The 13,635-nt window shown below is 58.1% G+C and overlaps 1 protein-coding gene across 2 annotated transcripts in view; it reads left to right on the top strand.

Annotated features, from left to right (window-relative positions):
• The window catches only part of ASS1 (argininosuccinate synthase 1), a 30,890-nt gene that overhangs the window by 5,975 nt on the left and 11,280 nt on the right, over positions 1-13,635 (top strand). For both annotated transcript variants that reach the window (XM_068156004.1, XM_068156005.1), the window contains exons 6-11: positions 761-835; positions 2,695-2,765; positions 3,136-3,166; positions 8,627-8,717; positions 11,165-11,249; positions 12,004-12,068. In XM_068156004.1, coding sequence (XP_068012105.1) covers positions 761-835; positions 2,695-2,765; positions 3,136-3,166; positions 8,627-8,717; positions 11,165-11,249; positions 12,004-12,068 — 418 coding nt within the window. The remainder of the gene's footprint in view (positions 1-760; positions 836-2,694; positions 2,766-3,135; positions 3,167-8,626; positions 8,718-11,164; positions 11,250-12,003; positions 12,069-13,635) is intronic.

Genomic DNA, 13,635 nt, shown 5'->3' with positions numbered 1-13,635 from the left:
CCAGTCCCTGACCACTCCTGCAGCAAAGGAGTTTTTCCTCCTCTCCAACCTAAGCCTCCCCTGGCACAAGTTCAGGCCATTTCCTCTCCTCTCACCTGATACTAGGGAGGAAAGACCAACCCTCACCTCACTCCAGCCTCCTTTCAGGGGGCTGTAGGGAGCAATGAGGTCTCAGCCTCCTCTGCTCCAGGCTGAACACCCCCAGCTCCCTCAGCTGCTCCTCCCCAGCCCTGCTCTCCAGACCCTTCCCCAGCTTGGTTGCTCTTCTCTGGACATGCTCCAGCAACTCAGTGTCTCAAATTGTCCCCTGGAGCCCCACCACTGGGCTGCTGCCCCCTCCCCAGCCCTGCCCAGCTGGTGGGGACCTTGTTTTAACAGGGGTGTGAGTGGCTGTGCCTTGCTTTAACAAACCCCCAGCTGCAGGAAGCGATGGTTTGGCATTTGAGGGGCTGTAATGATCCTTAATTGATCTATTTTTACCCCAAACACCACAAGGGAGGAAGCAGCACCGAGGCAGCTGCCAGGTCATCGATGCTGCCTGTTCCTTCCTGACACCCAGAGCCGTGCTGGGGTCAGGGGTCTGGATTACTCCACCACCCCCCAGCAGGGAGATTCCATTTCAGCTGGGGACCAACACCTCACAGGCCCCTGCTCCCCAGGACTGGTGGGGACCTCTCCTGCAGGGGGTCCTGGGAGGGGGGACCCAGGGGCTGCATGGGGCCTGGGGGCTTCTCTTCTCCTGCTCCCACCCTCCTGCCAGGTCGTTGCACCCTGGAGGCTGCCAGAGTTCTACCAACGCTTCCCTGGGCGCCGGGAGCTGATGGACTATGCCAAGGTAGGGGCTGGGTGCTTGGGTGGCCCTGGGGTGCTTGAGGCGGCCACAGGGTGCTCAGGGTGGTTATGGGGTGCTCAGAGCAATCACAGGGTGCTCAGGGTGGTTATGGGGTGCTCAGAGCAATCACAGGGTGCTCAGGGTGGTTATGGGATGCTCAGAGCAATCACAGGGTGCTCAGGGTGGTTATGGGATGCTCAAAAGCAGTCACAGGATGCTCAGGGTGATTATGGGATGCTCAGAGCAGTCACAAGATGCTTAGAGCAGCCATGGAATGCTTGAAGCAGCCATGGGATGCTCAGGGTGGTTATGGGATGCTCAGAGCAGCCATGGGATGCTCAGGTGGCTGTGGGATTCTCACCATGGCTTGGCAGGTGACAGCATTAAGCCCTGCACCACATCCCTGCAGCCCCAGGCTGGAGCCTTCTGGTTGGGTTGGGTTTTTAGTTCTCCCCCCTCCTTTATTGCCTTTTTTCTCCTCTCTCTCTCTCTCCAAGCCCCATAATTACCTGGCTATTAATGGCAACTCACTTTCCAGGGGAGCAGGTCCCAGCTCCCTGACTTGCCTGACAGACAAAGCAAATCCTTTTGCCTTTGTTGTCACTTCCCTTTTGAAGTACAAGTTGCAATAAAACATATTAGAAGTTTTGCATCAGGTTTTTATGTGCCCACCAGGGTACCTTTCTTCCCCCACGACTTGGTGGCAAAGCTTGACAACTGGGCTCAATCAATCACCGGGGAAAAGGCAGCTCTGTGCACACACCAGAAAATTGCTTCAGTTTTTAAATAGCTGCCCTGGAGGCTGCCTGCCTGGGCAAAGCTCGGGGAAAAAAGGAGCTGGAGGTGTGTGGAGCTGGAGGGATGCAGGCTGAGGGAGGGAGAGAGAGAGAGAGAGGGAGAGAGGAGCCCTCCGAGCCCATTAGGGCCATGGAGAGCAGCGTGTTGAGGATTGTGTTTGCCATCTGCCAGGGGGTTCTGAGGGGGGCAGTTGAGGAGAGCTTTCCATATGTTGCCAAACAAATCGTCCAGGAGGGGAGTTGTTGTGAGGAGTGCCGCGGCGAATGGAACATGTGTTTGGGGCTCGGGGGTTTTGTTTGGGTTTGGTTGGTTGGGTTGTTGGGAGAGGAAGGGGAGAAGGGAAACGAAGGAGGCCAGGGCACGTTCAAAGGGAAAAGGTGGGGCTGGGGCTCTGCTGGGGCTCTCAGGGCTGTGGTTCTGCTCAGCACCAAGAACAGAAAGGGCTTTTTCTCTTCTCTGTGTGCTCAGGAGGAGGAGATGTGAGGCCAGGTGAGCTCTGGTGACCTTGTTAGGGAGCTGGGCTCTGCGCTGCAGAGGCCACCAGGGCTGTGTGTCCCCAAGGGTGGTGTGCTCAGGGTGTCACCCACATGCCTGGGGAGCTGTGTGTGGCCCCATGGTGGCAGAGCATCAGCCCTGTCCAGGCTGCAGAGCATTCTGTGGGCCTGGAGACTTCTGTCCCTGCATCACCTCCACCTGTTGAGGAGCCCAGCTCAGGGAATGCACTGCCCTGGGCCTGCAGCTAGGACAAGCACAATGCCCATGTTGCTGTCTTCACCACCTGGGTTCATGAGGTGCTCTGAAGCACCTTCTTGGCTGGTGGCAGGGCTGGGGGTGAGCTTTCCCTTCCCAGCAGCCTCACTGTGTCCCTGAGGTGCCCATTGAAGTGGCCCTCCTGGTGGTGCTGCTGTTGTTCATGGTCAGGGACACCGATGTCCACCTCGCTCTGTGCCACCTTGCTGGTGGCTGTAGGCTGTGACTTTGTGCTTTTGGGGGCTGATGCCAGCAGGAGCTGGGGCTGGCTGTCCCCACAAGCTGTCCCAGCCCTTTTCCCCTTCTCCTGGCAGAAGCATGGCATCCCGGTGCCCGTCACGCCGCAGACACCCTGGAGCATGGATGAGAACCTCATGCACATCAGGTGAGAGAGAGGCTGGCTGGGTGGGGGGCTCCTGTGGCTTGAGGACCCACATCCGGGGGTGCCTCAGTCCTGTGTGGCCAGGACAGTCCCTCTCACCTCCAGAGCCCCAGATGCCCCACCATGTGCCACCCAAGGGTGACCCCAGAACCTCCAGCCTCCCCTTCTGCCCAGCTGCCCACGTCTCAAGGGGTAGCATCCACCTCCTGCTCTCTCCCAAGCCCTTGCAGGGCTGCTTCCAAAAGCCCCTGGAGGTCCATAACTCACATTTCTGTGCCTCCTCAGTGTGTGGTGGGAGAGGAGGGGTGGCCTCGGCGGGTGCTGGGGTTGCAGGTGCTGCAGTGACTTCTCTCTCCTTCCCTGCCTGCTGCAGCTACGAAGCCGGGATCCTGGAGAACCCCAAGGTAATCGATCAGGGCTGCCTGGCCGCCGCCTGTTTGCAGCCTAATTGGCAATTTCACGGCGGGCTGTGAGTGGGGGGGGGGAGGCCCTGACACCCCCCTCCGACCCCCGCCTCTCCCGGCACGTTAATTGCCGCCGGCGTGAGTAGGGGCAGGGACGTTGCAGGGTGACACTGGAGGGGACGATGTCACGGGGCAGCAATAAAGGAGCAATTAGACCAGGAGCTGGTGGGAGGGCAGGGGCTGGTGGCAGAGGTCTGAGTTGTCCCCTGCCAGCTCCCCCAGCTCACTTTGCTTTGCCGTCCCCACTAGCCAAGGGGCGAAACCTCCTCCTGCATGGGGAGGTGCTTGAAGACCCCTGAGGGCACCCATGGGAGCGCCAAGGACCCATGGATGCTTTCTGGCCAAGCCCCTGGTGGTGGTGGGTGCCGTGCCATGGCACACTGCTCCTGTGGGCATCAGCCTGGCTGTGGCTGCCCGTGAAGGGTGCTCGTGGTCTGGCTGCCCGCTGGCCTCTGCCCCGGCTGCTCCTGCCCCAGCAGGGCCCCGTGCTGGTGGCCACAGGAACTCTCCATCGGAGAGTAGGGGCAGAGGAGCTGGCAGCAGCTGCCTGGAGCCCAGAGCCCGCAGCCAGCAGCTGCCTGGAGCCCAGAGCCCGCAGCCAGCTCACTGCAGCTTCTGGTGGGAGTGTGAGGAAGAGGAAGGTGGAGTCCTGATCCCACTCAGTGCCCTTTGGAGAGGTGTCTGTGGATTGGGATTTGCCAGGCTAAGTCCTTGGGGGATCTCCTCCTGCAGGTTGCAACAGGAATGGGGTTTTGTGCCTCTAGCTGGAGGAAGCAAGGGACTGACCCATGCCCTTCCTAGTGCACTCATTCTGACCCACCATTCCATGCCCAGCACCTCTCCTTCTGGGCTGGACCCCTAGTCCCAAGGCTCTGCCCAGGCCATTTCTGTCAAACTCAGCTTGGGAACTGGGGATCATTTAGCAGAGAACAGAGCAGTGACTCTATCCCTGAGCACCCTCTGCTTGGGCACCTCTGCCTTTGCCAGCACCAGGCAGTGGCTTTCCACCGCCTCATGTCCCCTTCCCATCCCCACTGACCCCATGTGGGACATCACAGAATCACTTTTGGGTTGGAAGAGCCCTCTGGGGGCATCCAGTCCAACCATCAACCCAGCACCACCGCGGCCACCAAACCCTGTCCCCAAGTGCCGTGGCCACACATTTCTGGAACCCCTTCAGGGACAGCAACTCCACCACCTCCCTGGGCAGCCCCTTCCAGCCTTCCCCTCCCCACAGCCCCCCGTCCTCGCCACCCCCTCCCCCTTCCCACGGCGCCGGGCACCGGGGAGGCCGCAGCACGATCCGGGGTGCCGGGCACGACGCGGGGCTCCCCTCCCCGAACCCCCGGGACCTGCCGAAGGCAGGGATTTGAAAGCAGATGGTTGAGCTATTTTCTGCCTCTGTGAGGCCCGATTGAAGGGCAATGAGGCAGCTAATGTGGAGAAAGATAGAAATTTACTTGCTTTAACTTCATATGGCACCCTGAAAGAGTTCATTCAGGCCCGGGCACAACAATATCAGCCGGATGAATAAACCATTTGCGGCATCGATAGCTCTGCATCATGGTTTACTTCATGGACCATTTGCTTCCAATTTCTTCTCTTCTTGCCCCGTCTTTCCAGCTTCTTTTTTTCCCCTCCCTCTCTCCCTTTCCACTCACTCTTCCTTTTTTTTTTTTCCCTTTCCTTTTTTTCCCCCCCTCCTCCCTGCTTTCCCCTTCTTCCTCCTTTTCCCCTTCCTGCCCTTTTTCCCTCCTGCGCTTTTTACTTCTCCTCCTCCCTTCTTTTCTTCTCCTCCTCCCTTCTTTTTTTCTTCTCCTCCTCCTTTCTTTTTTTCTTTTCCTCCTCCCTTCTTTTTTCTTTTCCTCCTCCCTTCTTTTTTCTTCTCCTCCTCCCTTCTTTTTTCTTCTCCTCCTCCCTTCTTTTTTCTTCTCCTCCTCCCTTCTTTTTTCTTCTCCTCCTCCCTTCTTTTTTCTTCTCCTCCTCCCTTCTTTTTTCTTCTCCTCCTCCCTTCTTTTTTCTTCTCCTCCTCCCTTCTTTCTTCTCCTCCTCCCTTCTTTCTTCTCCTCCTCCCTTCTTTTTTCTTCTCCTCCTCCCTTCTTTTTTTCTTCTCCTCCTCCCTTCTTTCACCTTTTTTTTCTTCTTCCACCTTTTTTCTCATTTTCCTTCTTTCCCCCACTCCTTCTCCCTTCTTATTCCTTTTTCTCTTCCCCATCCTCTTCCCCATCCTCTTCCCCATCCTCTTCCCCATCCTCTTCCCCATCCTCTTCCCCATCCTCTTCCCCATCCTCTTCCCCATCCTCTTCCCCATCCTCTTCCCCATCCTCTTCCCCATCCTCTTCCCCATCCTCTTCCCCATCCTCTTCCCCATCCTCTTCCCCATCCTCTTCCCCATCCTCTTCCCCATCCTCTTCCCCATCCTCTTCCCCATCCTCTTCCCCATCCTCTTCCCCATCCTCTTCCCCATCCTCTTCCCCATCCTCTTCCCCCCCTTTTTCTTTCCTTTCCCCTCCCTCCCCCCCCCTTTTCCTTCCCTTTTCCCCTCCTATTTCTCTCCCCTCTGTCCGTCCCCCCCCCCCCCTTTCTCTTTTCCCTTCTCTCCCCTTTAAAGATGACATCGCAGGACTAAGCCCCCCTGCAGGGAGGGATAAATAGGAGGCATTGATACACTGCAACAAACTATTTGTCATTTGAACTGTGCTTTTCGGAGGGAGAATCAGCAGAGGAGGGGCTGGCACCCGTAATGATGGAATGCAAGCCAAATGTCACTTTTATTTCTATTTAGTTGTTTTATGTAATGGAGGTTTTCATAGTTGGCTTGGAAAATTGGAAACTACCTGACTTTGACTTCCAATGTTTAGTAAAGAGTTTTTAATACTTGCCGGGATTCCTCCTTCCCCCCCCCGCCTCTTCTCTCTCCCTTCTTTTCCTTTTGAACTCCAAGTTTTTCATCATCTCTGGTTAATCAGTGTGATGGGGGCTAGGAAAGGCCAAGACGATGTAAAATTGAAATCCTCAGCCCGTGTAATCCGTGCGTGTGCGGCCGGGGAGGGGGGGCCCGGCGGAGCCGCGCCTCTGCCTCCAGACATGGGAAAGGGGCAACGGCGGCGGCGAAGGAGAGCCGGAGGAGGAGGGGGGGTGCTGGGAGAGGTAGGGATGTGGCCCTGGGATCGGGATGTATCCCCCTGCGATCCGGCCGTGTCCCTGGGATCCAGCTGTGTCCCTGGGATCCAGCTGTATCCCTCGGGTTTGGCTGCAGGGAGGTTAGGATGAGGGCAAAGAAGGGTCCCAGGGTGTGGGAGGGTTGCAGGCACAGGATGCTGCCACCCCCCCGGGCGCTGGCAGGGTTCAGGCTTTGCTGCTTAGCAGGCAGAGCCAGAGGAAGTTTTCACTGACAGGCTTGAAAAATATTAGATGGAGACACTTGCTGCACAGAAATTCCTTTTGCTCCCCACAGCTTCTTTCTTTTTCTCTTTTTAAAGCAATTACTTTTTCTTTGGGAGATTCCTGACTTTCTCTGAGGGGGTTCCTGACTTGCTTTGGGAGATTCCTGACTTTCTCTGGGGGGGTTCCTGACTTTCTCTGAGGGGGTTCCTGCCTTGCTTTGGGGGTTTCCTGCCTTGCTTTGGGGGGTTCTGCCTTGCTTTGGGGGGTTCTGACTTCCTTTTGGGTGGTTCCTGACTTGCTTTGGGAGATTCCTGACTTGCCTTGGGGGTTTCTGACTTGCTTTGGGAGATTCCTGACTTTCTCTGGGGGGTTCCTGACTTTCTCTGAGGGGTTTCCTGCCTTGCTTTGGGGGTTTCCTGCCTTGCTTTGGGGGTTTCTGACTTGCTTTGGGGGGTTCTGACTTCCTTTTGGGTGGTTTCTGACTTGCTTTGGGAGATTCCTGACTTGCTTTGGGGGTTCCTGACTTGCTTTGGGGGGTTTCTGACTTGCTTTGGGAGATTCCTGACTTGCTTTGGGGGTTTCTGACTTGCTTTGGGAGATTCCTGACTTGCTTTGGGGGTTTCTGACTTGCTTTGGGGGGTTTCTGACTTGCTTTGGGAGATTCCTGACTTGCTTTGGGAGGTTTCTGACTTGCTTTGGGGGTTTCTGACTTGCTTTGGGTTTTTTACTCACTTGCTTTGTACCTGAGTCCCTTTTAGCCTCTCTGGAAAGGAGGAAAAAAGTGAGCAGGAAAAGCAAAGTGCTTGCAAAAGGGGAAGAGAAAGGGGGGGGGGGGGGGGGGGGGGGGGGCAGGTGGCTGAGTGCAGGCAGAGCTCTGCTGCCCAGTGGTGCCAGAGCTCCAGCTCTCACCTGCCTGGTTTTGGGGGGGGAGGGGGCAATACGACTTTGCCACCACTTCAAAGGCTTGCAGGAGTGGCTCAGGTTGGAGAACTCCCACCTGAGATGCTCGCACTGGGGTGGGGTTAGCTCACTGGAGGCTCCTTTGCTGTGTTCCCAGCAGTGCTGGCCAAGGACATCTCTGGCCCAGCCCGGCTCTGCCGTTTGCTTGCTCGCTGCCTTCCCACCACGTTGCTCATGCCCTGGGTGCTGCGTGCCTCAGTTTCCCTCCCCTACATCTCTGGGAGCTGTGTCTGGGTGTGCCTGGGTGTCCCTTTAGAGCCAGCACTCTGCCACCACTGTCCTTGGAAGGTGTTTAGGGGGTCAGCATGTGGCATTGCATGGCCTGTGAGTGCCAGGGGGCACAGGAAGTTGCCCAGCAGCTGCTCTCGGGGCTGGGAAGCTCTTTTTATTGTTGGGTTTTTTTTTTCCCTCCTCCCTTCTTCTGGAAGCCTTCTTATTATTGTTATTTCCCCTCTTTTTCTGTCATGTGCTTCCATTGCTGCAGTCCGTGGCTGGCACCTGAGCCTCCTGTGCCCTGCCTCTGATGGAGAGCAGATTCCTCCCTCCTATGAATCTAGAGGAAAAGCCCCCAGCCGCTCACCGAGGTGGCTGTGCTCTGAAATGAGTTTTTGCTTTGTTCCTCTATTTCCCCCTGTGTGTATTAACCCTGGGGACAGCGTGGCAGAGCCGGGGTGCCAGGAGCACCTGCTGAGGTCAGGACTCCTCATCAGCTCTTCAGTCAGCGCCAAATAAGCCCAGGCAGGGCACGGGGAGGCAGGCGCCCACCCTGCCGCCCGCTGCCAGCCTCCTGCCTTCCCCTGCCTGCCTGGCTCCTCTGCAGCCATCCCACCTCCAGCTGTGGAGGCGTTGGAGGGAAGGATGAGATGGAGCTGGTGGGGGGAAATTGGCTGATTCCTCCAACCCCTTTGTTGCGGGGCGCCGGTGAGCGCCGGTGCTGCGCTGTGCCAGCCCCGAGCTCTAGGGTCGGGGATGTGGGATGGGGTTGGGGCTGCCAACAGCTCTGGCCATACCAATGTCACTGACCCTCCCTCTTCTTTTCCCTCCCCCTGGCAGAACCAGGCCCCCCCTGGGCTCTACACGAAGACCTGTGACCCAGCCACCTCTCCTGACACCCCGGACGTGCTGGAGATCGAGTTTGAGCGGGGTAAGCTTCTCCTCACAGCTGGGCCCCCTCCCCAGCCAGGACGGGGCTGCAGGGGGGCCAGGAGCACCCCTGGGCAGGGGGGGTGAGCCCCAAAGGGTGGCATCAGGGCTTGGGATGGTGCTTGCAGCACGTTGGGAGGTGTGGAAAAGGTCTGGGAATGTCTCAGGGAGCTCACTAGGGCTTCCTTGAGAGCAGAGGGGGATCCAAGCCCCCACCCCAGGCACAGGGATAGAATCAAGGACCCATCTGGGTGGGGAGAGACCTCTCAGCCCATCGAAGGCAAACATTAACCCAGTACTGCCAGGCCACTCGGTCAAGGTGCCACCTGTATAGGGTCCTGGCTGGCACAGGGTGGCCCTGGCCGGTGTCATAGCTGGGCAGATGCTTCAGCAGGATTTGTCCAGTGGTGCTCTCAGCATCACATGGAGAAGGCAGGAGCACCCCCTCCCACCCTGGGGGGTGCACACGGTGGGATCCAGCCCTGGAGCTATCCCCCAGAGAGGGAACAGAGGGCAGCCACATCCATGCCCCTGCCACAACCATCCTGGCAGCAGCAGCAGCGTGGCCACAGCCCAAGGTCACGGGGGAGAGACCCCACTTGGAGGGGGACCCCTTCCCCACCACCCGAGTCCCTGCTCCGTTAAAACGATCCTGCTGCAAGGAGCAGCTCCCCCCCACCCCTCCCTTCCTTCCCTGCAGCAGCCCCCAGCCCCTCCCCTCCAGGAGCCCATTCAGCCCCTAGTTAATTTATTTGAAGTTTTAATCTAATTATTAACTATTTTCAAGGCTAAGCAGCTTTGGCCAACAAGGGCCCCGCCGCCGTGGGCTCTCTCGGCTGGCGGACCCCGGCCAATGCCCCATAGAAAGGAGCCGGGGGCCGAGGGGAGGGCGCCGGGGGGGGGGGCGCAGCACCGAGAGGCAGCTTAAGGCTCATTATTGCCGCGAGTTACATTTAATAGCAATTTACAACCGGGTTTATAAACCCCCCGGCAAATAGGGGGCTGCAGGGGAGGGGGAGGTGGATTTGGGGGAGCTGACAGCCCCCATCGGGGGGGGGGTGTGAGGTCGGGGGTGGGGGGGGGGAGAGCTCAATAATAAAGACTCGAAAGGGAGGCATTGAGGCTGATTGGCAACTGATAGCGCGTTCCATGGAAATGAGGAGGGCAGATGGAGGGGGGATTAGGCTCCAACTCCGCACCGCTTTTCTTTGTGGGCCCCCCAGCCCCCTTGTCAGCTTCCTAATACATTTATTGCTCATTTCACACCGGTAAAGAAAAATGCCTCTTTCTATTCAGCAGCAACCCCCCCTCTCCCTGCCTCACCACCACCATCACCACCACCCTGCCCTGCTCCTTGCCCGGAGCCCTTAGGGGAAAAAAATAAGGGGGGAAAGAAAAAAGAGGGGCTAAAGGAAAAAAGGAGGGAGAGGGGGGGAAAAAAGAGGGGAAAAGATAAAAAAGAAGGGGAAAAAAGAAAGAACAAGAGGAGGAAGGAGAAAGATGAGGGGGGAAGGGAAAAAAAAGGAGAAGAAGAAAAATGGGGGGAAAGAGAGAAAGTAGAGGGGGGAAAGAAAGAAAGAAGGGGGGAGAAAAAAAAAGAAAAAGAGATTAAAGATAAAAAAAGTGGGAAAGAAAAAAGGAGGAGGAAGAGAAAAAATAGAGGGGAAAGAGAAAAAGGAGTGAGCAGAAAAAAAGAGGAAGGGAAAGAAAAGAGGGAAAGAAGAGGAGAGAGGGAGAGAAAAAAGGGGGGCAGAGAGAAAAAAGAGAGGGGGAAACAAAAGTGGAAGAGGGAAAGAAGAGGTGAAAAAATGAAGAAGAGGAGGTAAAAGAGGGGACAGAAGGAAAAAGGGGGGGTGGAGAAGAAAGGGAAAAGGGAGTGGGGGGAGCGAAGAGAAGGCGAAAGGGGCAGCAATGAATCGGTGTCGGGGAGCACCCCGCGGAGGGCTGCGTGTGCGTGCGTGTGCGAGCGGCTGCGCCCCAGTGCGGGGGTCCCACCCCCCCCCGGCCGCCCCCCTGCGCTGGCAGAGGGAGGGGACACGCATTTGTCAGCCCCCACCCCGTGGCAGGGGCTGGTGGGACAGAAGGTGCTGCGCCCTAAGACAATTGCGGAGCGTGAAATTCAATTAGGGAAGGGCCTGGTCGCAATTTCACAGGCTCTAAAAAAGGGAGGAGGGAGAGGAGGGGAGAGGGGGAAAGGCCGGGCGGGGGGCGGGGGGGGGGGCCGGGACACGACGGTTTTATGGCCTTTTTATTTATTTATTTATTTCACTCCTCTCCCGAGGAGGCTCCCCCCCGGCCTCCCCCTCCCCTCGCCGCCCTGCACCAGCTTGCCTCTGCCTTTTTAAGAAGTTATTTAGAGTTCATATCTGTCACATCCATTTAACGCCCGCGGGGTGACGTGCCGGGGGGGGGTTCCTGCCTGCCCCTCCTCCCTCCCCGCCCCCGCAGGTGTCCCTGTGAAAGTCACCAACGCCGGGGATGGAGCCGCTCATTCCTCCGCCCGGGAGCTCTTCATCTACCTGAACGACATCGCGTGAGTGCCAGGCTGGCCCCTGCCAACAGGCTGGCAGCGGGGACCAGGGCAGCCTCCCCAGGGGTGGGGGGATGCGGGATGCTGGCAGCAGGCACACCCCGGTGGGCACAGGGATGGTGGTCAGCAGGGGGAGGGTGGGATGGTCCCAGCTGGGTCCTAGCAAGCAGAGCTGGGTGTGGAGGCCAGGAGCACGGAGGTGGTTTACTCCCTGTGCCTGAAGAGAGCTCCAAAGTCTCATTGACACCCTCTGGATGGGTGGGGGCTGCCCTGCCCTGAGCCTCCCAGGGCACTCCCTGCATGAGGGCACCCTTTGCCCCTAGTCCCAGCTCTTCCCCAGCCCCACATCCTGGGGGGCATCACCTTGCACTGCCTGCCCAAGGGGGCTCAGTGTCCCTTCTGGGGCAGTCAATTTCTTACATGCACAGAGACCCTCCTGCCCAGGTTCATGGCCCTGTCCTCCTCCTGCTTCTGCTGCAGCAGCTTCCTTGGGGTTTTGTGCCCTGTGCCACCCCATGCCACCCTGTGCCACCCCATGCCACCCTGTGCCTGGCTTCTGTGGCCACCAGGACAAAGACATTCCCAGGGGCTTGCCCAGCAGGGCAGCAGTGGAGAAGCAGCTGGTGGCCCCACAAAGATGAGAGGAAATGGAGAGCAAATCCATCCCCCTGTCACCTGTCCTGGGGGTCACCAGTGCTTCCCAGGGGCTGCCCATGCTGCCACCTGGGGTTTGCCCAACCTCCCTTCTCCCTGGCAGGGGCAAGCACGGCGTGGGGCGCATCGACATCGTGGAGAACCGCTTCGTGGGCATGAAGTCCAGAGGTGAGCAGTTGCCCACCAGTGCTGCCAGCCCTGCCCCAAAAACAGCCCCAGGAAGGGAAAACCCTGGTGGGATGTGGTGGGTGCTCAGCACGGCTCAGGACACAGCACAGCCCTCAGCTGCTCCCTCCCCATCACCTTTTGACTTCTTATTGCTCACTAACCAAGGCAGCTGCCTGCTGCCAGTGCCACAGTCTGCACCAGCCCTGAGGTCCCACTGCCACTGGAGACCCAAGCTCTTGAGTGAGCCCTGTCCCCAAGCTGTGGCCTCATGTGAGAGGATGCCTATGGCGAGCCCTGGAGTGTGCAAGGCTCTGTAGCACTGGTCCAAAGTGCCAGAGTCTGATGCAAGTCACTGAGGGAGTTTCAAACCCGGTTTTTGATCCATTTGGGTGGCTTTGAGGCTGACTCTGAGCATTGATCACCCACCAGGCAACCTCTGGAGGCAGCAAGCTGCCCCACGCAGAACTCGGTGAGGAGGCAGCTCCTCAGAGTAAGAGGTTCCATCTAAAGATGAGGAAGACCTAACCTGAGGGTGCTGGAGCCCTGGAGCAGGCTGCCCAGAGAGGGGTTGGGGTCTCCATCGCTGCAGACATTCCCAACCCACCTGGATGTGTTCCTGTGTGACCTTTCCCAGGTGACCCTGCCTTGGCAGGCGAGGTTGGACTTGGTGATGTCCAGAGGTCCCCTCCAACACCACCCCCTGTTCCCACCCCCCAATTCTGTGGCCGTTTCCCATCTCTTCACCCCACCCTCTGGCTTCCAATCTCATTAGCTGCTGCCTCTCTTTAAAGCTGCCCTCTGCACAGGGCGGCAGCAGAGCTCGCGGCGAAGCTCAGCCCGCGGCCTCCCTCCCCACCAGCCCTATCCCTGAGAGCATCAGCCGTGGAAGGAGGGAAACAAAACCCCAAATCATTCCATCTGGGTTTGAATAATCGAATTAAAACTGAAAGAGGCAGGGGAGGTGGAAGGGGGGGTGGGGGGGAGAACAAAACCAGAGCCCGAGCCCCCGGCGCCAGCCTGCGCCTTGGCACGCAGGATGCTGAGTAATTTGTCAGAATCCATTTGATTTTTTGAAGAGCCACTGACACGCTCTAGTGACCCTTCCACCATTTAATAATTTCTCCAAACCCCATTTAACTGTCATGTCTGTCTGCTGCCTGACAGCCCCCAGCCGCCGCCTGCTGCCAGATGCGGGAGGACCGGGAGCGCCGGGGGGGGGCAGTAGGGGGTGCTCGGAGCTTGGGGGGGGGGCTCCCTGCCCTTTGTTTTGTGATTTGGAGAGGGGTTAGCAAAAAAAACACCTCCCAGGAAGCTGCTCTGAGAGCTGCTCTGCAGGAGAGGTGGAGAGCCAGGGTGGGAGGGTGGTGGAGCAGGAGGGCAGTGGAGCAGGAAGGTGATGGAGCAGGAGGACAGTGGAGCAGGAAGGTGATGGAGCAGGAGGGCAGTGGAACAAGAAGGTGATGGAGCAGGAGGGCAGTGGAACAAGAAGGTGATGGAGCAGGAGGGCAGTGGAGCAGGAGAGTGATGGAGCAGGAAGGTGATGGAGCAGAAGGGCAGTGGAGCAGGA

Source organism: Melanerpes formicivorus, unplaced genomic scaffold (genome assembly GCF_026170545.1).
Source record: "Melanerpes formicivorus ecotype bairdi unplaced genomic scaffold, bMelFor1.0.p_v2 SCAF_33, whole genome shotgun sequence".
Taxonomy (NCBI): Eukaryota; Metazoa; Chordata; class Aves; order Piciformes; family Picidae; genus Melanerpes; species Melanerpes formicivorus.
The sequence above is the reverse complement of the archived record's forward strand: the minus strand, read 5'-3'. Positions and strand labels throughout refer to the sequence as shown.